Raw genomic sequence first — 24,713 nt, 5'->3', positions numbered from 1 at the left:
ACATGTGGTGCAGGGTAAGGGGCGTGATTGTGCCTGTGCTCTCTTCCAGAAGGTTTACAGAGGTGCAAGTGTTCAGAGGGAGGAAGACCATTAAGTATTTAAAAATAAGCTTCCAAATTCTAAGGAGACAGATAAAATGATTCTTAAATATTTGCATAACTATTAAATCTATATATTTTATGACATGTGAACACTTCCAGGCACAATAAAGCCTCTTGAATAATCAGCATGCAACACAGTGAAAGTCTTTAATAGAACCTAAAGCAAAATTTCACTGTTTAAAATTAGTGAAGTTTATAAGTGTTGCACCTTGGGTTTTATGATAGGCATGTATCTTGTATATCCCCACATATCTCAGGCTTGATGGCACCCATCCTTGGTTAGGAACACAGCCTCCCTGCCCCAACCCTAAAACATAATGCTGTGTTTTAGGAAAGTGAGATGTGCTCTGTGTCCAGCAGTTTCTGGGAACAAATGATGGCTGGTGGAGCTCACAGAGGCGGAAGCCCGTTTGGTTACACCATACTCCTCACCTCACACAGAGTAAGCACCTCCCCACTCACAGAAGAGGCTAAGGACCTGCAGGCTGGACCTTTAAAACACACTCGATAATGGCAATCTTCAGAGCCCCCAAGTGGTCACAAGTGATGTGACATCCACAATTGGGAGTTCTGTGCTGAGGGTGGGAAAGATAGCTGGAAAAAATGTTGTCAGAACAGGATGGTTAAAAACGAAGACACTGGGCCAGCCTGGTGGCGCACTGGAGAGTGCGCCGCTTGGGAGCGCGGCGGCGCTCCCGCCGAGGGTTCGGATCCCATGTGGAGACCGGTTCCCACTCACTGGCTGAGCGTGGTGCAGGCGCAACACCGAGGGTTGCGATCCCGTTGCCGGTCCCCAGCACGGGCGTGACCCTGAGGGTTGCGATCCCGTTACCGGTCAGTAAAAAAGACAAAAAGGAAAAAAAAAAAAAACGAAGACACTGAATGTCAGGGTTAAGAGAGGGCTGAGAAAAGAATGTTCACTTTTATATTGCTCTTTCTTCCATCATAAAAATTTGGTAAAAGAGGGAAAATAATATGAAATGCTGGAAGTCTGCTGGAATTGAGTCAAAATATGAGTTTCTGTCCAGCCCCATGGTCCAGGACAAATTTCCCCTGGTCTCTCATGGAGAAAATGGGATTAATAATCCCCGATTGTGAAAAATATATAAGCATGGATGTGATTTTTTGTCTAAACTTTTACATAAAGTCTCTATATGTATCTTTTTCTGTAACTTGCTTTTTAAACTTAACACTGCAATTTTAAAGCATTCTGTATAGATTAATGCAGTACAATAATATTATTAGTTAACACCAAAAAGGTATTGGTTGGCAAGGAGGAGAAAAGAGGAATATGGCCTGAAGAGGGCATTATGTAATAAATTTATTTTGTTACATTTTCCACTTTTCTCTTAATTCCAATTGTATACTATATAATGAATGGCTATTTCAGAAATAAAACATTTGTAACATAAAAATAAATTCTGCTTCTTAAAAGTGCATATACCATGAATAATAAAACATACAAATAAATAACAGAAGTCAGTGGCACACCTCATGCACTTGTTCTAAAATAATTTAAAATATATGAGACACTTTTCTTCCAGCCTCTAGGAAAGACATCCTGCCCTCCATATTAGCATACAACTAAAGAAGAAAATCATATAGAAGTCACTATCGATGCTGCGTAAACAATACTGAAGCATTGTGATACGACAGTGATGTCATGCAGCTTTTGAGACAACTATAAAAATTCCAGTGTGAAAACTGAAGAGTTCATTCAAGAAACTATTTTTGTAATGGGGCTTAAATTCAATTTTAACCAGTGGTGAGAGGCACAGTTGGTGAGCAAACCTATACGGACCATAAATGCGTATTTGAAAGGCCCACAAAGAACTTCAGCTTTGGAAATACTGTAACTGCCTTTCCATTTGGTATGATGATACCACTCCACTTAGAATAGCACCTAGGAAATTTCATATTGCGCTTTCACGACTGCAACAGATATCACTACGCTGGGTGGCCTTTCTAAAGAAGCATTTCCAACTTGAACTTCTACTTATATCTTTTATTCCTTAAAATGTTGAATACACCAGGTAAAGTGTTTGTTTATTTTTGTAGATAGCACAGTGCTCAACAGGATAAAACCACATGAGCACAGCAGATTATATTTAAGATGTCGGAGTGCATTCAGCTCACCACAGATTAAAACTGAATTTCATCTAACTCCATAGGTAACATAAACTACCAAATTTTTGGATGAGGATTACTTGATTTTTAAAAAAATACATGAAAAGAGAAAAAAATATCGAGGGTTGCCAACAACAAAACACAAAAAATACTCCAAATAAGATGTTTCACATTCATTTTCAAACTAAAAAGAATTTCTGAAACTACATTCTGGATAAGTAAGAACTATAGCAGAGAATGAGCTAAGTAGAAAATTCAGCAGCAGCCTGGGGTTTGCTATTGTAATTACTACAAAAAGGAAATTGGATCTATAAAAAGCAGGGACAGGTTTTCCAAGGCTGGAAAGGCTGTTGACTTCCCTGCTCTCCCATGGGTCTTGGCCCTGTGGTGGAAACTGGAGGAAAGGCTCTGGGGAAGGATGCGAACCCAATGGGGCACTCTGCCTGCTCCAGCACCTAAAACCACCATTTCCCAACAGAATGGCAAGCGCTAGGCCACCCACAAAATGCTCCAAGCTCCCAAATCAGGCCTTGAATCAGAAAGACCCCCATACTTCAAACAGGTTAGTATCAGTGGTTCTCAATCTTTTTGGTGTTTTTTTTTTTTTTAAGCCTCTCCAACACAACTGAAGAATTGGAGTCACTCCTGAGTGCTTGCTATGGCAGTAATTCTCACTACAACTCTCAGCAAAGGGAAGGCATGCCAACATGATTCTCAATTCTGACTGCAATTAGAGATACCCAGGAGCTCAAAAATAGACAGGAATACCTGGGACCCAACCCTACACTAATTAGATCAAAAGCTTAGGGCTTGGACCCAGGCACTATATTTTCACAAGTTCCCTAGATGATTCTAGTGAACATGGGTATCACAATCTCAGACAAGTCACTCAGAAGAGGCTTAACCAGATCTTGGGGAGAATACATGTGTGGTTCCAAAAAGCCTCTCAAGTCTGCTATGAATCCCCCTTCTCCCCAAAATTGGGAAACAAGGGTTTTAAATGAATGTGAGATGGATCTAGAACCTAATCTACTATACAACACTACCATAAATTCCATGGGCTTAATTAGTCTTATTGTGACCAGTGGTTGGGAAGGTCCAAAGCTTTCCAAAACAGCTCTAAGTTTCTACAAAAGCATTTAAAAATTGTTAGCACTATTTGAAGCCACATCCTCCCCTAGTGACCACAATAGAACCCTAGAAGATATAAAAAATTAAAATCTATAGAAAACGGCAGGTTATTTTCAGAACAAAATACTTTAGGAAAGTGTTCAGGCTAAATACAGTATATACACAAATGTATATTCAACATATCCAATCTCATTTCTGGTTGCAAAATACTTATTATTTTACACACAATTTCACCAATGATAAAAAAAATCGGTAAAGAGAAATATATGCAAAGTAAAATCACATTCATGCTCTTCTGTAGTGACAATTATGCCACATTTAAAAATTACAAATTCAAAAATAGAGCTTTATAATCTAAGAGTGGCTTTTTTTTTTTAAAACTTAACATTTAGTGTAGTCTATATTTTTTTACTGGTTGCTTGCATGGGTAGTAAAAGCATGCTTTCTGGGTTAGAAGGAGGCCATGCAAAATTGTTTTCATTATCTGGGGAAAATGATCGGTCACGCTCAAAATGCTGCTGCAGAAACAAACACCTTTGGAGCTGATCAAAAGGCAGTGTGAGACACTGAGTGTTCATTTAAATAAAAGCATTGGCTTTCCCCCCAAAATATGTAGTCAGGTTTAATAATAATGTACCCTTTATGAAATTAAAGACAGCCTGAACAGTAAGTTACTTTTCATGTTTATGATAGGCACTGGTTTGTCAGAAAATTTTGCCCTTCTCAACTCCAAATAGTACGAAGTTCTACATGCCTCCAAAATATGTGTTTTACTGCAACTGTGCTTATGATTTGCATACTATCTCAAAAATACAACCCAGAAACACTAATTATCTTTGTGTCCGATCATTATAATCACTTACATAAGAAATAACTTCAGCTGTTCAGTAATTTGTCAGAATGAAACGTCACGTCAGATGTTCATCTACTAAAACACATTTATTTGAAATAAACGAGCTTTGTTCGCAGTTTTCTGTTCCATGTTCCCTAAAGGCTAACTCTGCTGTTCCCTTTACATACTGTTCCTATTTTTTTCAGGATAGTTAGTTTAGAGGGATGACAATTCCCCTCACAACTCACCTCCCTCCCCAAAAAATCCGCACATCCATCTCATACAAGCGCAGATGACCCAATTCTAGTGTAAAGTGACTGTGTAATGGATTTTCAATCCCTAAACAGTAGAGACGGCTTGGTCTGAAGCAGATATAAGAGTAAAATGTCTCCAGAGATGAGGAAGGATACTTCTGATTTCCAGACAGAGCAGACTCACTCACGAGGACTGTAAGCCTTAGCCGACTGACCAGAATCCACTTGCTCTCTCTGCTAGGGAAGACTGTCACTCCATTTAGGACATCATTAGCATCCCCTGCTTGATGGGCTGTGCTCCCAGGGCTCCTCAGTTACTGCAAATTCCTGAAGCTTTCAGCTTGCCTTTATATGCAAAGCAGGCCCTCAATGAATGCTTGCAGAATAAATGAATGATGAAAGAATGATCCCAAAAGTTTAAGGCAGCCTCACAGATGATTACAATATTTTTCCATCCCACAAAGACTCCCACATCCATTTCGTTTGGTCCAGCACATTATTACTTTCAGTTAGGCTGCTTTAGGATGAGAAAATACAAAAGGGGCCAGAGGTGGTATAAGATGGTTTCTTTGTGCTTCCACATCATCTAAGGGATTACAAAGGCCAGGTGTAGGGCTATCTTAAGGAATGTTACAGCCTTAGTGCACTGAATGTTTACAGGAAAAGAAATAAAAAATAAAAAGGGATTCTTTTTAAAGCAAACAAACATTACAGATGCAACATTACTATTCGTGATTATTTTGTGCCTACCAGGAAATAACTGCTCTAATTAGTCCCACCTAGTTGTCAAGAAACCCAGGCCTTGTCCTTAGCAGATGACTTTTAACCCCAATGCACATACATGTTCACTGTGCTCAACAGCAGTGGGAAAATAAAAAAATCAAACACTTGAGCCCCTAACCCTACCAAAAAACTAAACTGAACCAAGTAAAAATTTTTCCGTAATTCACACCTCAAAGGACATCTTCAAAGTTTTACGCAAAATATCCTTTTCTGTGCCTTAAAGTTGTACCTCATTGTTAGGGATAATGAAATTTTCATTGCTTACCAGCCATGGAAATATAACAGCCTAAAGATGTCTAGACATCACAGGTTCAAATCCCTGTACTGGCCAGCCGCCAAAAAAAAAGATGCCTAGACAATGCCATAATGCTTCTTGATTTATTTTTCTATTTAATTAAATCTGAAACAGGACTAAACTCCATAGACAAAGTTTACAATTTCTGAAATATTATTTCTAGACCCCATGGAAAATTAAAGGGATTTGTAGAGGGAGTTTTTTTTTTTTAAGACACTAGACATAATTGAAAATTCATCCCTAGAGGACTCGAAAATATTTACCACTGAAAATTAGTTTCTATTAATGCTTAACTGATTATAGCAAAAAAAAATGTGTTACCAACACACTTTGTCTAATCAAACTATAATTCCAAGATTGTTTCAGAGCTTTTGGTAGGAGATTTCAAATGAGATCTACGTATTAAGCACAGATGAGAGGTTCAAATTAGACATTCATCTCCTGATATTGATGATCCACATCAGGCACATCTGTCTCAGGAAATAAAAGCCATAAAGGAAAACGAGAGTGGTGGCTAAACACCGATCAGGCTGTCAATGTGCTGTTGGAAGCAGTCAGCATCTGCAGTCACGCCACAGCAGAGGAGAGTAATGCTGCTTTGGGAAACCACCAAAGTCTATAGTAAAACGAGGACAACCAGTGAAGTTGCCAGCACAGGAGTGAGTGCAGTGGGCGATGGACTCACGTACAATGAATCACATGGAGCAACATGGTAACTTCCACAAGGCTGAGTATTTAAGTCTTACATACTGCAAGGGTCTAAAATTCCAGCTACCCTCAACATAAATGGCCTCTGGACTTGCAAGTTACTGGCTAATGCTCAAATTGGCAGCAAAATAAAGTTAAGTAACCTACTAGAAACATTTCCCAAGAGATATTCACAGAAAAAACAATAAAAAGAGAAAAAAGAGCAGTGGAGACTTTACAGCTATGCATGCATACGTGCTGTAGTTGCTGCGCACACAGCAATACTGAAAAGGGAGGTTATAAACGGATCTGTGCACCAAGAGTTCAGGAAGAACTGAAAAGTCTATAACAAAGAAAAAAAAAGTTAACATTTATAAGCGCATAAACTAAACATGCTGCATTTCATGGCAAAGTGACAAATGCTATTCAAGGAGAATCAGGACCATGACTCTCCTAACACTTAAAAAAAAAAAAAAAAAGGAAAAAGGTTTGTTTTAAAAAAGCTAGAACTTGAGCAGGAAAGTATTGCCAGACCTCCAAAAAGCTTGGAAACTACAGATTTTGTTCATCTGTGACATTTTTGTGAGGTTCCCCTTTCTCTAAACAAGAAATGCCATTTGCACTGACACTGCCAGAGGGTGTACACTCCCAATTCCACCTGCAAGTTCTGAGTATGAGATTGAATCTTAAACACAAGCAATAAATGAGCCACTGAAAAGCAGTCATAACTAAGAGTGACAGGCAGGATCCAAGGTGCATATGTAACACTTTGTCACGCATTGCTTCCACACACCGCCACTGACTTGTGGCAGTAGGCAACTTCTTTCCTCTCCAAGTTATGCAACGAGGAAACATGAACATGCAGACGCGGGGCAGCACGGAGCTTCCAACTTTTAACAGAAACAAGCAACACCAGAGATGGAACATGGTACAGATTTGTGCATCCAGCTTAGCATCCATTTTTTTCCAGGATCCTTTCAAAGGTATCAACTGCTCTACCATAGTTCAAAATCCCAATGGCCTCAGTTAGCAAATTTACAAGGAAAAAAAAAAATTATCTACTAGTGACTGACTTGCTGGCTATCCAATGTGCCACCTCTCAGGACATATCCTAAGAGTAAAGATGGGTTATGGTACACACATCCCTGCAGACATGAAGGTAGTGAAAGACTTCATTTCCACCTCTAAAACTTCTATTTGTGGCAGTAGGAGAAATGACACAGTCACCCACATGTCACCTTCCTCTTTAATCCATTTACTGATGCACATCCATCCTAGACTAGCTGAGTATATACCTGAGAAACATTAGTGTTAAAATATTGCCCTTTACAAAGACTGGTAGATGGGGCAAAAGTGCAGAAAGCAACAGTTTTTCCCTCAGTTTGTTTCACTGTTAGTGTCACAGTTTTTAGTGCTCCTGGTGCCACCTGACATCCGTAGTGAGGACAAATTCTGCTCAGATGAAACCCAAGTCAAATAATTCATCCTTCTAACACACTCATTATAGCTTAACTGGTTCACAGGGTTTAAAACCCTAGTGTCCAATTAATGTCATTAGAGTTCTCTAGAAAGAAATATATACAACTGCTAAAGGGACTGTCCAGGGCATCATCTAAAATTATTCCAGTTAGCTTGGTATCAGTGCTTTGCCTATGGCTGTTATTTGGTTCAATGGCAGAATAAGGCGACGCTTTTAACAATTTGCAATTGAATTCCCTGCACAAACGCACACACATACACACATGCACGCACGCGCATACACGCACACGTTAGGCACATGACTGAAAAAATACAAAACAAAAGCATAGAGGGCTTTGGTGGGAGGGGAAGGGTTCTAAATAAATAAACATCTTTACAGATAAAACACTGGGATTGCAGAAATATCACTGAGGTTTTTGAGAAGGCCGTGCAGAGGTTTGCATGCTAGAAGATAACTTTTTTGAGGATTTCTCAGCAGACTGCTTGCCACCAGGAGACGAGGGAACTCCCGAGTCTAGCTGGGAAGACTTGGATTTGCGAGCGGACAGCAGGGAATGTTTAGCAGAAGCAGGGTTCTTAGAGACGAGCTGCTCTTTACCAAGCGTTTCTGCACTGGACTGCTGGGAACCTGGAGGCTGGGAGCCTTTCTCTGCCCTGTCATCCCCGGTGCTCTTACAGACTGACTTCACGGAGCTCCCGCCAGCCTTTTTAGAGAGCAAAGTTGTCTTTCCGAGATCAGTCGACCGCCGCGTTTCCTTCTGTCTCAAGGCTGATTTGAAAAAGGATAGCCCCTTGTCCTCAGATTTGCTGTCCCTCTTCAGACCGGACTTTGTGCTCGTGCTGGGGGAGCGCAGGCTGGCCATGGAGGAGCTCCTGACATGCTTCCTGTCCCCTCCACCCTCACCTGCTCTGGCCTGACTCACCCGAGGGGAGTTCGGTTTGGAGGCAGAGGTAACACTGGCTCTGTCAGAACCCAGGCTCTGTCTGGAGCCCTCTCTACTTAGGCTCCGGTCTGAAGTCCTGCTCTTCCCGGGAGGGAAAGGTCCCCTCGTGGCAGGGCTGGAGGCTTTTTTGGCAGATGTAGAGGAAGCAGTGTGTGCGAGGGCAGAAGCTAACTTCTGCTTCTGTGGTGAAGGAGATGACACGGAATCCTGGGATTTGGAGGATGACTCCTTTTTGGGCGGGGCAGGGGCAGGGGCAGAGGCAGGGGATGAATGCCGTCCACTGGTCCTGGAAGAAATATCTGCTTTGCTTCGGGAGCGGGAGGGCTTTAGAGAAACTTTTACAGGAACAGGAGAAGAAGGGGATGTACTTGAAAGAGATGATTCCCGGCTTGCCAAGACTGGTCTCCCCTTCCGCAAGCTTTTATCTGGCTCAGATGTGCCTTTGGAGCTGGGGGACCTCTTGCTTGTGCTCTCTGGTTTCTTTGCAAGTGAGCCCGGGTGGCTTGGAGGTTTTGCCTCTTTGACTGGAGAACTGTCTACAGAATCACTCTGGTCCACATAAGCAATCTGGTTATTGTTATCAAATGGATCAGTGACAGAGGGCAAGCAATCTCCTTGTGCCAAGTTTTTGCTCTGTGCATCTACCACACTGGAGTTCAATTTGCGGTTGTCTGATTCATCTTTGAACACACCTTCCATGACAGCCAGAGGGGCCCGGCCCACGGCCTTGTGCTCCCGTCGACTGTGACTATTGCTCGGTTCCTGGTGACTGCTAGAAAGGTTCCTCAAGCTACCAAAGCAAGAGATGGAGACCTTGTCATCCACTGCCTCCCCAATCTTCTCCAAGGTGGAGGCAGAGCTGTGAATTGGAGAGTCCCCTGAGAACCGAGAAGGAGAACTGGAGCGCATCTGCAGCTTAGCAGACAGGGACCACGAAGGTCTCATGCAATTCTCATTGACGGCCAAGGGGCTGGTGACAGAAGATCGAGATGACAAGCTCTGACGCTGGACACTTCTTACAAATGGTCGAGTTGAAAAGCCTCCTGAACACAGTAAAGAGAACACTGTTAAGCTAAACCAACAAAAACGTTCTAGTAACATCTTAAGACACTGAAGATGGAACAAAGGCAAGCCTCATGGAATGACTGAAACATGACCTTCAGAGCCAGCCTGCCTAAGGTTAAGCGGCAGCCATGTGACTTCAACCTTTCTGAACACAGTTATAAGATAGGGACATTCGAACTCAGGGATCAGCCAACTTTCCTCTGTCCTCCTCGCTCTACATCAGGGGTCAGCATGCTTTTCCTGTAAAGGCCCAGATGGTAAGTACATTAAGCTCTGTGGGCCAACCACCCACTGTGCCACTGCAGCACAAAAGCAGCCACAAGTGACACATAAACAAATGCGCAGGGCTGTATCCCCATAGATCTTTATTTACAAAAAATGGTAGGGGGGCCTATGTGATCTGTACTGTAATTCATAGGGTTATTGTGAGAATTAAAGTCTTAAAGCACCTGGCGCTCCACAGATGCTCACTAACTGTGAGCTGCCGATCCAGCTTCTTCGTCTTACTGAAGGACATCTGGGGCTCACAGAGTGAAGTCCTTGACCAAGATTACACAAATGATTAAAGGCAGAGCTAATACCCGAACCCAACCCCTGGACCCCCACTCAACAGCACCTATAAGCTGGCCTGTAACAGTTGACTGCAAAAGTAAATCAGTGGAAACAACTAGAGAGACTTGGACACAATACACTCCTGAGTGACTTAAATCTTCCGAAGAAAATATTCTAAATTAAATTCTATATACACTTGATACTGTGGCTGTGGTATTTATAAAACTCTGTCTGTATAAGATCCTAAGAAATAGGCTCTGTTCTGTGGGCACCACCCAGAACCATCACACGATGATGATGCTTAGGAAGATATTGATTTCACCAACTACACTGTTTAAAAATAGATTGGAGCAAGCTGTACCTAGGCTTACTGTTGAAACAACAGGGAATTTCCAAGTTTAAAAGCTGTGTTGAAAAATAACCTCTACTTAAACAAGCAATGGTTCACTAGTCAGTTTTTCATAAAATGTGAGGAGCTAGAAGGAGCTCACAATGACAGCCCAGTATTCTTATTTCACAAATAATGAAGCAACAAGCCAGAAGAGGTGGCAGAGCTGGAGCAAGGTGCAGAGCTCCTTGTCTGGCACTGTTCTTCCAGCCTCCTGCAATTGTGACCCCACTTCATCTTCTCAGAATTATCCATCAGCACTAGCAGCAGACTACAGTGATCGAAATGCTGGCCACAGAGGGAGACTTGTTGGAAGATGAGTCACTGCCCTCATTACTCAAGCTGAGCTCACGCTCTGCTTCTTCCAGCTTGCAGTACTTTGGCTGCCTGGTCCTTCCCACACTACCTGGTGTGCCTGTTAGAACTCAGGTCTGTCCTGCCACTACTCAAGTGGTTAAGCGAAAGTTAAAAAAAAAAGTCAGAGTTCAATTTTTATCAGATTTACCGTTCTGTATAATGACTGCCTTCAGAGGTCCTAACCTCTATGCAAAGGCAACGGTTTCTGTTCTAGATGCGTCTGCACTAAAAAGAGCATGCCACAATTTCCTCCATGGGAAGCAGTGTGGCAGAAGGGGGAGACGTTCCTGAGAGGCAGGAACCTCCACTCCAAGTCTGGAACAGTGACTGCTGACCAGGAGGCCCTAGGCAAGTTACCTCTCTGAGCTCCTCACAGCTATTCTGAGGAGTGAACAAGCACTTTGAAAAAAGAATACATATAGTACATTATTGTAGAATTTAAGCTCCAGCCTCCACTAGACCTTGAAGGTGGAAAATAATGAAGTGCGAAGAGAAAGTCTGGGGTAGCAGAGAAAAAGCCAATGACCATGTGTACATAAAATGTGACTCTTTACAATTGTAATCCACAGCCCTGCAGCTCCACTCACTGTAACCCCCTTTGAGTTCTCCCACAGTCTCCTTGGGACTTAGCTCCTAAATTTGAGGGACCCCATGCTGTGTCTGTGGGTTGCACTTTGGAAAACTCACACCCACCATCATCTTCACTCCTTTCCCCAGTCATCTCCACGGACTCGGAGAGCGAGGCCAGGGAGGTGCGTCTGGAGGAGGCCGCAGAGGTCACGCTGGCTTGCTTGCTCCCAGGGAGCCGGCTCACCCAGTGTTCGCACAAGGAAGAACTTGTGGAGCCTGCAGGAAGGAAGCAGGCATGGATGTCAGGCCAGGGTCCCGTGACCAGCCCGCACTGCACACACCCTTGCGAAGGTGCTGCAAGTTGAGCTGGGGGCAACTGATATCCCCACCCGAGGTTGGCATTAACTCCCAGAACTCAAAATGTGCCTGCCCAAATATCCTGTTAGGTTGAAAAAATGCAAGGCAGATTTCTATACACACGATGTTTATAGTAATAAAATGCAAGTATAGGGATGAATATTTCATTATGCAAGTCTGAGTCTCAAGAGCTGGCAAGAGAATGGATCACAGTCATTCATATGTTCATTCACTCATTCTACAAATAAGCACCTGCATGCCACACTCTGTTCTAAGCACTTGCAGCAATATTTCTGACACAGAGAAGGGAGAGCGCAACAACGCCCTGTTTTTTTCCCCTAAACTCACTGTCTTGTGGAAATCTCTAACTAATTTCATAACAATAATAATACACATGCACAAAGAGCTATATGTCAATCCATCCTGTCTGCTCCAGAGATGCCCTTAAACATACAGCAGGGCAACAGAAACTGCTCTTGAAATTGAGTATATGGAGCAGCATGACTGTCTCGAGTAGGCCTCAGGAGGGTGTCATTTCTGAGCACGTCTCAGACTCTGGAACACTCTGAGGGGAGGCACAAGAGCACTAGAGCTCCCACTTTTGTTAAGTGAGTGAGCAACTCCAAACTGGGAGGGGCATGGCTCCCAACAGGGTTCACAGGGCTTTCAGCTGCTTTGAACTCACCCCGTGCAAGCTTCCAGAGGAGCAAGGATTAATATTCCCTAACCTGATCACACATTACCATGTTCCAGTCCTCTGTCACATTCTGTTAAGGCCAAACGCTGAGTTAAGAAGTATGCGCCCCCTAGTTTAGATTTTGTGTGGCTGATCCAAATCGTATGTTGACACTGCCTCCTTCATTTATTAACATAGCTGGCTAGATCCCAGCAGCCTAACCCCCAGTCATCTAATATGATTATAGCCATCAGTCCTTGCCCTAACAGAATAGGCTAATCCTCTTATTGGAAAGAATTATTTCTAATGGTACCTCATCCTTTATTTTTTTGTGTGTGTGTGTGACCGGTAAGGGGAACGTAACTCTCGGCTTAGTGTCGCCCACACCGCGCTCAGCTAGTGAGTGCACCGGCCATCCCTATATAGGATCCAAACCCATGGCCCCAGTGCTCCCAGCACCGCTGCGCTCCCAGCGCCGCACTCTCCCGAGTGAGCCACGGGGCCAGCCCTAACCTCATCCTTTATAAAATGGCCTATTTATGCATTTATCCAAATACACATCGTGAGCTTTCTTTGAGCCAGGCTCTATCTCCAGTCTACATGAACTCTGCTAGTCCACAGCTACTCTCACATTCCATCCCCATTTCTTTGATTGCAATCATTTTTGTTTCCAGATTAAATGGAAATGTGAGAATTAATCTGATCAAACTGACAGAGTCATGAGACCTTCTGATGAGGTTCTCTGTACCATAAATTATAATCTTCTACTCTGGAAAAATCTGCCCGAGAACCAAAGTCAGCCTTACCTGCCACCGAGCTGTTGGCTGACCATGACGGTATAGCTGTCCGCCTCTGGTAGAAAAGGATATATGCCATCTGCGTACATATCTCATCTTCCGACAGCTGCTGCACATCGCTGTCATCAAAGCAATACCAGAGACCATCCACGGAGTTCTTACAGTATGCTGCCAAAAAGAGCCCACTGTCAGTACCAGGGAGGCTGCACCAGCCACTCCATTCTACCCACAAACACACCACCTCATTGGTTCATATAATTAATTCAAGAACTCTTTAAGGCTTCATGTAATAAAAAAAGGTTTTAAAAATCCAAATTCCATACCACACTCAGGCCAAATGTTTCAAAAAACGCCAAACCAATCTAAGTAGGTACAGTTCTATTTCATCTTAGAAAACACAATATATAGTCAAGTGCCATGTAACAACAATGGTGGTCCCGTAAGATTATAATGGAACTAAAAATTTCCTATCGCCTAGTAATGTCAGTCATCATAAGGTCATAGTGCAATGAATTACTCACATAGCAGCAATAGGCTATACCATATAGTCTAGGTGTGTAGTGGTCTACACCATCTAGGTTTGTGTAAGCACACCTTATAATGTTAGCACAATGACAAAATCACCTAACGATGCATTTTTCAGAATGTATCCCCATTGTTAAGTGACACATGACCTTACTCATTTATTTAAACCCTCATCAAAGACAATTTTATTTAAACCCTCAACCAAAGACAATTTTATTTAAACCCTCAACCAAAGACAATTTTGCCTTGCAGGGGAAATTTGGCAATAAACAGAGACATGATCGTCACAAGTGAGGCGGGGCGGGGGGTGGGTAGGTGGCTACTGGCCTCTAGCAGGTGGAGGTGAGGGATGCTGCTAAATATACTACAGTGTAATGTACAGGACAGCATCCCACAACACAACTATCCAGCCAAAATGTCAACACTGCCAGGGTTAAGAAACCCTGACTTAAGCATGTTGTAACATTTAGCGTTTATTAAGAGACAGAAAATAATATGAAAAGAAATAATAACAATAGCAGCTGATATTTAACACTTATTATGTACCAAGCATTTCATTTAATCCTGGAATTTGCTCTACTATTACTTGCAATTTACAGAGGCTCAAAAGATTAACCAGTTTGCCCAAAGTCATGCAGCTGGTGAAAGGCACAGCCCAGCTCCTTTCAGGTTTGCCTAGTCCTCCAAGCTTGCACTTAAGCCCCTACCCGACCCTGCTTCCCTCAGAGGATAGCACAAACAATGCTGCACAGAGGTTCCCTGGCAAACTGAGAACATATGAGCTCACAAACGCATGAGGCCTCCTCTCCACTTCAAATTCTGAGCCTGAGCTAGAAATAAAGTGTTCAAGTACCAGCAAGAACAGACAAAAACTCAAAGTTCAGGAAGCCAAGTCATCCTGTAAGGATGTACCAAGGGGTGCCTGAAGTTTTATACAGAAGGGTTCATTATTATCATGTTTTCTAAAAATACCCATTTATTGGGATGAGAATAAATGAGTGCTAGAATATTAGCTTAACGCTGAAACAGAGTTAGGCAGGGCACATAAGGCCCTACGAGGCACTAGGAGAGACTCCGTCAACCACTTTTGCAAGTATGGAACCACCAGGGATGAAAGGGACCAGGCAAGGAAGGGTTATGCCAGACAGGTCCCCCAGAAGAAGAGCAGAATAAGAATCTATCACTGCAGCTGAGGACTCACTGGGATCACACAGGGTGCAAAATGGAGATACGGGCAGCGAACAGAGCTATAAAAATAGCAATTGTGTGGCCAATGGTGTCAGGTCAGGCTTGAGGTGCAAATAACACAGCTGGTGAGGTGGCTGCTATTCTGGAGTGGTGGGTGGGAGCAGAACCATGATGAGGGACACACCCAAGAGAAGGTGACAGAGTAACCTGGCACTAGTTTGTTTTGCTTCAGGATGGTCTAGTCTCAGTCCCGGCATGGAAATTAACACAGCACAGTAATTCACTGGTGGTGAAACAATAATAATTCTACTTGCTTTTCTAGGAAATTATCTTAATTATTTCACAGAATAATTCTACTTGGTTCTCTTCCTAGCACTATTTTCTGAAATGTTTTCTAGGCCAGTGCTACCTGAATGGTGGCTCACAGACTGGTGCCAGCCCACAAGAGAAGAACCAAAACGGAGAGAGCAGATAAAAACTTTTACAGCAGTCTGATGCCGCTGTGATATGTGTGCTGCATTTTTACAAAAGTACTGGTTCAGGGAGAATAGGAAATTTTAAAACAGAAAAAAAAAAAAAAAAAAACCCAAGTTCTTCATCACAGCTGGTTTGAGAAGCACTGCTCTAGAATCCTTATACAAGTTAACCACATACATAGCGTGTAATTATAGCTAGAACCAGCACAAAATAAACAACATGTCCAAATAAACATTACAAATGAAAACTTAAAAACAGGGTATCTTTAATTCAACAATGCTCAGAGTATTTAAAACGTCTTAGAACCAAGATTCTAAGCACTTTCTATACCATAAAATCAGTGGTATGGCTTAAGCACGGGAAAGTGGAAATAATACAGAAAATATCTGAGCATCTCCTAGGTAACAGGTCCAGTGAAATGGCCATGATTACTTCTGGCTTATTATTGTTGTAGCCAGGTTACAGTAAGATTACCAGGCTAAGAACACAGAGCTAGGAAGATGTCTGGCTTCTAACCCAAGCTCCTTTCACTAAATTGCACTGCCTCTAGGGTAGTTGAGGGTTTCAGCATTTTCCAAAGTCTGTCCTATCTAAAGAGCAACATGATATGCTAAAATCTAGCACTGTCCTATTTGTCTCAACAATTTCTTGCTGGAAAATGCGTAACAAGCCAGTCCATATCCTCCTGAGAAAGTGTTACAACTGGAAGATGCATTATTTACCAAAGCTGATGCTGGATGAACACCACTGGTAAAGGTGTCACTATATCAGGTAATTAGTGAGCTTAAATTACCCCTAAATTCCTTTCCATTTTGAGTTCATGAGTATGCAATTCCATGACTCAGTATCAAAGAACACAGATGTGACTTAGTAATGCCACAAAAGCAAAACTCCAACTAGACACACAACACTTACACAAGTGGCCCCCATAAAATAGAATATAAAATATGTAAGACTTTTGTCTTCCATGAAAGTAGAGCATCTTTTGAACTCTTCTTTTTCTCCCTGTAAGTGCTTCCTAGGGTAAGCAAAAGCAATCCAAGCCATTCCAACGGTGAGATCCGCTCATTCCTCTCTCAAACAACTGCTACCTGCAGCATCTAAATATTTAAAGAACTTGAACTAAAAGGGCTTCAAGAATAAAAGCTTATTGTCTCCAGTCATCTTTCCCAATCCCTGCCCTCCTGAGAGGGAACAGAGAAGGCTCAAAGAGCATGGGTGCAAGGGCTGGGAAGGCCTCCAGGCTCCTTGACCTTGCTGATGGGAAGGCAGGTTCATGGCTAACTGCTAGAGCAGAGTCCCAGGGATTTCAAAATGCCAAATGGCAGAGCCCAACCCTCCTTCACCTCCCCTACCTTTACAAATCAATGGTCGGCACTATCACTCTGGGGTCTGGTTGCACAAACCACTGAATTAGTGAAGAAAGAAAGTCCCTGAGAAATATACATGCAAAATACACTGAGTGTGAATGATGCAGAAATCTGAGTCCTGGCCACCCCTACAGATAATCAAAGTAACCATATTACCTCACGTCAACCGTCATGTAAAGAGATGTCCCAGCAAGAGCCCTAAAACCTGCGGGCCTCCAAAAGTTTGTGCATGCCCTTAATCCAAGAATTCCACTTCTGAGGTTCCATCTCAGGAAATACAGGATTAATCACTGTGAACATGCACAGAGATGCTCTCAGTGTTGTCTTGAAAATTAAAAACCAGAAACAATACAGATGTTCAACAATGGGGAATGTTATATAACATTATAAGTCCATCAACAGAATATTCTGTGATCAGTAAAAACAGTGCTTATGGGCCGGCCCGGTGGCGCACTGCTACAGTGCGCTGCTTGGGAAGCGCGGCGGCGCTCCCGCCGAGGGTTCGGATCCCACATACAGACCGGTTCCCGCTCACTGGCTGAGCGAGGTGTGGGTGCAACACTGAGGGTTGCGATCCCGTTGCCGGTCCCGGTCCAGTACGGGCGCGACACTGAGGGTTGCGATCCGTTGCCGGTCATGAAAAAAAAAAGACAAAAAAAAACAGTGCTTATAATAAAAACTGTGTCAACATCAGAATACTTAAGCTACAATACTGAGCGTGAAGATCAGGATGCAAGGGCCGGCCCGTGGCTCACTCAGTAGAGTGCGGTGCTGATAACACCAAGGCCGCGGGTTCGGATCCTATATAGGGATGGCCGGTTCGCTCACTGGCTGAGAGTGGTGCTGACAACACCAAGCCAAGGGTTAAGATCCCCTTACCGGTCATCTTTAAAAAAAAAAAAAAGATCAGGATGCAGAAGCACACTCATCCTCACTGTGCTCCTCTGATTCTGAAATCTGTACCTGTCCATCTACAGTTAGTCCATATAGGTATGCAGTGCAGGCAGCAGATTACTAATCCTAGCGGTGTCTCCTATCCCTCCAGCACACTCTCACCAGTCTTTCCTCTGGCCCCCACCCGTACCGATCATTCACATTTCCACCACAGAACCTATTACATACTACTGCTCTTTTCAGATTTTATTTGTACCTACGTCTGCCAGAAGATAGAGGCTGGGGCCTATTCATCTCTGATGTGATAGAGCCCAGTCAAGCTAGATATGAGGTGCTCAATAATGTCCACCTGAACAGAACACAACCATGTAATCACAGCAGTGTAAAGTAATGGCAAAAACTTGCAGAAAAACACTGGAAGTATATACCATACATCAAAATGTTACCTACAAGCAACGGAACATTATTCGGCCTTAAAAAGGAAGTAAATTTTGACATATGCTACAGCATAGATGAACCTTAAAGACATTATGCGAAATGAAATAAGCCACTCACGAAAGGACAAATACTGTATGTTTCCACTTACATAAGATACCTAGAGTTGTCAAATTCATAGAAAAAGAAAGTACAGTAGTTGCCAAGGGAGGGGGAGAGAGGAATGGGAATTAGAGTTTAATGGGTACGGAGTTTCACTTTAGAAGATGAAGTTCTGGGGATGGATGGCAGGGATGGTGGCACAACAGTGTGCGTGCACTTAATGCCACTGAACCATACACTTAAAAGTGGCTAAAATGGTAGATTTTGTTATGTGTATTTTATCAGTTTTTAAAAATGTTACCAATGATTATTTTTAAGTGATATCTTCATGGATAATGGTATTCTCCTTTCCACTTCTCTCTAGTCTCTAAATTTCACATGATGAACATAGTTGCTTTTACTTTTAAAACAAAAGGTAGGGGCCGGCCCGGTGGCACACTGCTACAGTGCGCCGCTTGGGAGCACGGCGGCGCTCCCGCCAAGGGTTCGGATCCCACATACAGATCGGTTCCCGCTCACTGGCTGGGCGAGGTGCGGGCGCGGCACCGAGGGTTGCAATCCCGTTGCCGGTCCCGGTCCGGTACGGGCGCGACACTGAGGGTTGCGATCCGTTGCCGGACACGAAAAAAGACAAAAAAAAAAAAAAAGGTAAACTATTCCTAGTGACTTTAAAGACACTACAAAAGTAGCTATCATTCCAAATAAGGGAGAAGCTAGAACCTCAAATGGGGGTGCAAGTGAGGTAAACAAAGGCAAATCCTCAGGTGACCAGACAACACTACTCATCTGTATGAGGGGACTTCAAAAAGTCGATGGAAAAATGGAATTAAAAGATAAAAATAAAAAATGTAAACTTTTACTTCTCATCATAAACTCCATCAAGTTAAAGACGCTTTGTAAGCAATGATAACAGCCATTTAGTCCATCCCCACAGAATTGGAATCCTGGGAATCTAATCCTGTCAATGCAGTCTTTTTTACATTATTAACAGAAGAAAAAAAGGTGCCCTTTAAAGATTTTTTTAAGATTAGGAAACAAAAAGAAGTCAGAAGGAGCCAAATTAGGACTATAAGGTGGATGCCTAATGATTTCCCATGGAAACGCTCACAAAATTGCCTTTGTTTGATGAGAGGAATGAGCAGGAGCATTGTCATGGTGGAAAAAGACTCTCTGGCAAAGCTTTCTCACGTGTTTTTCTGCCAAAGCTTTGACTAACTTTCTCAAAACACTCTCATAATAAGATGTTATTGTTCTTCAACCCTCCAGAAAGTCAACAAGCAAAATGCTTCAAGCATCCCAAAAACCTGTTGCCATAGCCACATCTTGACAGGTCCACTTTTGTTTTGACTGGACCACTTCCACCTCTTGGTAGCCATGGCTTCGACTATACTTTGTCTTCAGGATCATACTGGTAAAGCCATGTGTCATCTCTTGTTACAATTCTTCAAAGAAATGCTTCAGGATCTTGCTCTTGTCTAAAATTCCCATTGAAAGCTCTGCTCTTGTCTGCAGCTGATCTGGGCACAACAGTTTTGGCAACCATCAAGCAGAAAGTTTGCTCAACTTTAATTTTGCAGTCAGAACTGTGTAAACTGAACCAATAGAGATGTCTACAGTGTTGGCTATTGTTTCTGCCATTAACTGTCAGTCCTCTTCAATTAGGGAACAAACAAGATTAATTTTTTTCCTTGCGAATTGATGTGGATGGTCTGCTGTTGTGGGCTTCACCTTCATCGTTGTCTTGTCCCATCTTAAAGCAAATTATCCATTTGTACATTCATTTCTTTGGGACACTGTCCCCATAAAGAATCAATGACTTCACCATTCGTCTACTCAAGTTTCACCATAAATTTGATGTTTGTTCTTGCTTCACTTTTAGCAGAAAACATGTTGTTCTGATTCAGGCTCTTTTCAAACTGATGTTTTATCCTTCTTAGTGCCTCAAACTAGATCCTGTTCAGACAAGTTAGTATGTACAAGTTTATTTTGGTGCAAAAAAAAATTTTGCAATCCATGCATAGTTTTTTCATAATACACATTTTCCATGAACTTTCTGAAGACCCCTCATAAACAACATTCCCCAATCAGGTCAGATAACTACTGGATGATCTAACTCAGGAAAAGAGGAAAGAATTTTAGTTTATTTGCTCTTGGAGAGAGATCCAGAGAATGGAAACTGCCCTCACAGTTGGCAGACTGCCCACTGGAAGAGAAAATGAGGTTCTAAAGCCAAGTCACCCTGCCATAAGCAGAACCTGTCTGAAGGAATCGTCAGCACAGACACGCAGCCTCTCACACTGCAGACCTGTGTAGTGCCCCCCTTGCATGGTGCCATGATGATTGCACACAGCATACAGGTCATAGATGTAGTCCTCAGGGTCCCTCCCGAGTCCATAGGGCCGTCTCCATGGGGACCAGTGGGATGGCAAACTCCAGCTGCTCTGGCTTCTCTTAACCACATGTGGTGTCATGTCCAGCCCAGTTAAGGGGAACTTGACCATGTTCTGAAGTTTCATACGCTTGTCTCCATCCTGTTACAAGAAGAAAAACAAGTTCTGATGATATTTTAATGTTAGAAGATGGCAGATAACGTGGAATGTGGGCCTTATCAGCTGAAGTGGTTTCAGTTACCTAACTGACATTTCCTAAGACACACACAAAATAGGGAAACAGACTAATAGTTTTAGCTATTGAGAGGAGTAGGTTTTATTTATTTATTTATTTATTTTTGCAGTTGGCTAGAATGGGGATCAGAACTCATGACCCTAGTGTTATAAGGCTGTGTTCTAACCAACTGAGCTAACCAGCCAGCCGAGAGGAGTAAGTTTTAATATCACTAAAAGTGGCAACAGTAAGGATCTACCTATAGGGGGATAAAGGAGCCCCTCTGAGTCTTCATTTCCTTATCTGTTAAAAGGTTTTCAAGTTTTTGAATTACAAAAATGACAATTTCAGGTGGTTCATCCTGATACCCGTGTCACAGAGGCATGAAAGTTAACGGAGTGATAACTGTGCAAAGGCCTGGCACAGAAGAGATACTCAGTAAGCGGTGCCCCCCACCACTTCCCTCAACAAGAACATTAAAGTCAACACTGACTTAGCTTCATGTATTCATATAGCTGACAATCTTGTGTAAACTGTATTTTCCATTTAAGCTCAAAAGGAAATCCAACCATCAGTTGAACAGATACTTATTGTATGTTTCCTGTGTCTACGAGAACTTTAAAAAATAATCAGGTATGGATATGTCTACGCCAAGGAGCTGCGAATCTATTAAGGAAAGAAAAATGTGCAAAAGACAAAGGGAGATAGGTCCTGGATGGTCAGGAAGGCCAGGCTGAAGTATGTGGAGCTTACTCTGTAGTTAAGGGGGGAGCACCGACACTTTTATGGAGGAAGTGATGTCACCAGAGCTGTGGGAGAAGAACTGCGTAAGCAGCACATAAAACATGTTAGAAAGGGGACAGTGATGGAGGTTAAGAAATCAGTTAAAGGGGCCAGCCCGGTGGCGCACTGCTACAGTGCACCGCTTGGGAGCGTGGCGGCGCTCCCGCCGAGGGTTCGGATCCCACATACAGACCGGCCGCTCACTGGCTGAGCGAGGTGCGGGTGCAACACCGAGGGTTGCGATCCCGTTGCCGGTCCCGGTCCGGTACGGGCGCGACACTGAGGGTTGCGATCCGTTGCCGGTCACGAAAAAAGACAAAAAGGAAAAAAAAAAGAAAAAAGAAAAGAAATCAGTTAAAGACTGCAGTGGCGACCAGCTGGAAAGTAACAGAAAGTCTAAACTGGCAGGGTGACAGCAAGAATGGCAAGGCACAACCATGCTGGAAAAGCAACTGCCCAGATGAGAAAGATAAGAGAGGAACAGAGGAGGACACTGCGTTCTGAGTCTGGGTTGCTGGAAGGGTGATGAGCTCAGCCAGCTTTCCACCTGCAGGTCCCAATGTGTGCAGCTGCAACACCCAATGCAAACGCCCAGTCTTCACTTCTGCAGGAGCTGAACCCCAAACCTTCTTCAGGTCTCCCTGTCTTCATTCCTATAGCCTCTCAACTGTTCTCTACACAACAGCCAGAATGATCTTTGCAAAACACAAACTTAGTGGTGTTGCTTCTCTGCTTAAAACCCTTCATCAGAATCCTACTTTGCCTACAAGGGTCTGCTTAGACCACCAACCTCCACCCCCAGCTCTTCCTCCTCAACTCCCACCACTGTCCCACCCTCTGGGGTGCCAGCCCAACTGGGCTGCTTTCAGCTTCTTGCACACGCTTCACTCCCTCGGGCCACTGGACTCTAAATACACTGTGCCCCCTGTCAGTATATGGGTGCATCTCTGCTTCCACTTACCCTGGGGAATGCCTGCTCATTTTTCAGATGCAAACCTTCCTGAAGCCGGGCCTCACAGACACCACTAACGCTCACTTCCCCGTGACCACTCTTACAATGGGGCTGTCCAAGACAATCCTAGCCTCAGGGAATGATAGCCTTTTTGGAAAAACTGACTCACAAAGCAGTACAACTCAAAGTAGATTTTCTTTGTATGTATTTGTGATTCATCTCCCCAACTACAGCTACTTGGGCACAGGATGACACCCATTATTACATCAGGTAGAAACGGAATTCCCTTCCCCCAGAAAAAATCTCTACTCTTTTTTTTTAATCCCAAACTACATGTCCAAAAACTTAACACAACATTTATGAGTCTAAAGCAAGCCCCCAAGAATAAAGTAAAATATCTACAAAGCAGACTGAAATGTGTAGGACTTAAAAGGTCACAGGAGGCTCAGATTTTGCTTTGGGAAATAACAAAACATGACCACAAACACAGGAGCAAAAGTGTGTCTGTAATATACACAGACAGGACCATGGGATCAAACAGGGACACTACAGAACTCCCCCAGAGCCCACCAGAAGGGGCATAAGAAACTTGGTCACAGCTCGGTTTCTGCCAGTGATAGAAGACACCTTACCTGTCGGAACCTCTTCAAATGTATGATAAGCACATCGGGCAGAGTCCACAAGCTCAGCGTGATGCTCCCCTGCTGCAGCTGCTTGCAGTGTGGGCAGCGCCAGGCGTCATCTGGGGCAAGCTGAAAACAAGGAGCATGACTTCTGTCAAGTGCCATTTAATGCGAGACACTGTTACGGGACACAGTTGGGCTCATTTCTTAGCCAGGGCATGGCACAACTCAGAATCTCTCTGGAAAGTGCACAGGATGAGAGTCAATGGAATAACACAGTCAAACGTGGCACCCGGCTGGAGCTGGCACCCAGACGTTTGCTGAAGATTATCCCTTGAAGAGGAACGACTATAAACAGGTAAATGCTGTACACATGATGTTAGGTGTCGCAGAAGCACCTCAAACGCAGCATATTTCCCAAACTCTACTCGACATCTTTCCATCAACTCCTCTTTCTCCTTCTCTACATCCTACCTCAGCAAAACCACTACCACCCACCAAAGATGGAGCATAGGGGGTTACCCCAAACCCCAAAACCCTTCCTTCTCCCTCCCACTCCCTGTTCATGCCAAGTAATTCTCTCTCAGCCATTTCCCACACCTGTCTCCTCTGCTCTCTGTCTACTCACGCCACCCTAATTCAAAGTCCTCACTTGTTCTGTCACCTGAACTTCTTCAAATCTCCTAACTATTCTCTCCCCCAAGCACTAAACTGCTCCAAACAATCCTCTCCCTCCTGCCATAAGCAAGAGCTTTCCAAATATCAATCTGAGGTCCCAAATCCACATACACCATCTCTGCAGGGAATGGTTTTGAGGTGGGGACATAATAATTTAGAGGTGCCAATAGGTAAGAGATTTAATCAACTCCAGAGTTCAGATATATCAGATGTGGGATCATCAACATGCTGAGGTAAGGGATGTCCTGGGAATGGACGACAATGCCCACTAAGATGGAAAGAGAGGAGCTGAGGACAGAATCTTGGGGAATGAATATTTTTAAGGGAAACACCAAAATTGAGAACCCACCAGAGCCTGAGGAAGAACAGTCAGAAAAACAGGCAAACCAGAAGTATTCGCTTTTATGCATACCAAGAAAAGAGAGTGGCAAGAACGGGGTGGTCATCAGTAGCACATCCCATGGAGAGGTCAAATGAAGACCGAGCAGCAGCCATTGAACTGAGCAAGCCAGGAGCCACTGAGAACCTCAGAGACCAGTGTCCAGAACATAAGTCAGACAGATGACCAGAGGTTCTGGAGTGAGTTAGTGAGAAGAGGCGAAACCACCAATTGCAAATGTAGGCAGAGACGAGGAGAAAGACTGGTAACCTGAAAGTGAGCAGAACTGAGGGAATGTTTTTTTCATG

At 43.4% G+C, this 24,713-nt stretch overlaps 1 protein-coding gene across 1 annotated transcript in view; it reads right to left on the bottom strand.

Moving 5' to 3' along the window:
• Nucleotides 1-1,404: 1,404 nt before the first annotated feature.
• The window catches only part of USP31 (ubiquitin specific peptidase 31), a 57,424-nt gene continuing 34,115 nt past the window's right edge, over nucleotides 1,405-24,713 (bottom strand). Inside the window, exons 11-15 of the mRNA XM_008577263.1 lie at nucleotides 23,358-23,477; nucleotides 20,692-20,917; nucleotides 13,405-13,563; nucleotides 11,689-11,841; nucleotides 1,405-9,676 (exon numbers count right to left, since the gene is read on the bottom strand). Coding sequence (XP_008575485.1) covers nucleotides 8,094-9,676; nucleotides 11,689-11,841; nucleotides 13,405-13,563; nucleotides 20,692-20,917; nucleotides 23,358-23,477 — 2,241 coding nt within the window. The 3' untranslated portion in view covers nucleotides 1,405-8,093. The remainder of the gene's footprint in view (nucleotides 9,677-11,688; nucleotides 11,842-13,404; nucleotides 13,564-20,691; nucleotides 20,918-23,357; nucleotides 23,478-24,713) is intronic.

This window comes from Galeopterus variegatus, unplaced genomic scaffold (assembly GCF_000696425.1).
Source record: "Galeopterus variegatus unplaced genomic scaffold, G_variegatus-3.0.2 Scaffold1474, whole genome shotgun sequence".
Taxonomy (NCBI): Eukaryota; Metazoa; Chordata; class Mammalia; order Dermoptera; family Cynocephalidae; genus Galeopterus; species Galeopterus variegatus.
Note: the sequence above shows the minus strand (reverse complement) of the source record. Positions and strands in the feature narration are given on the sequence as shown.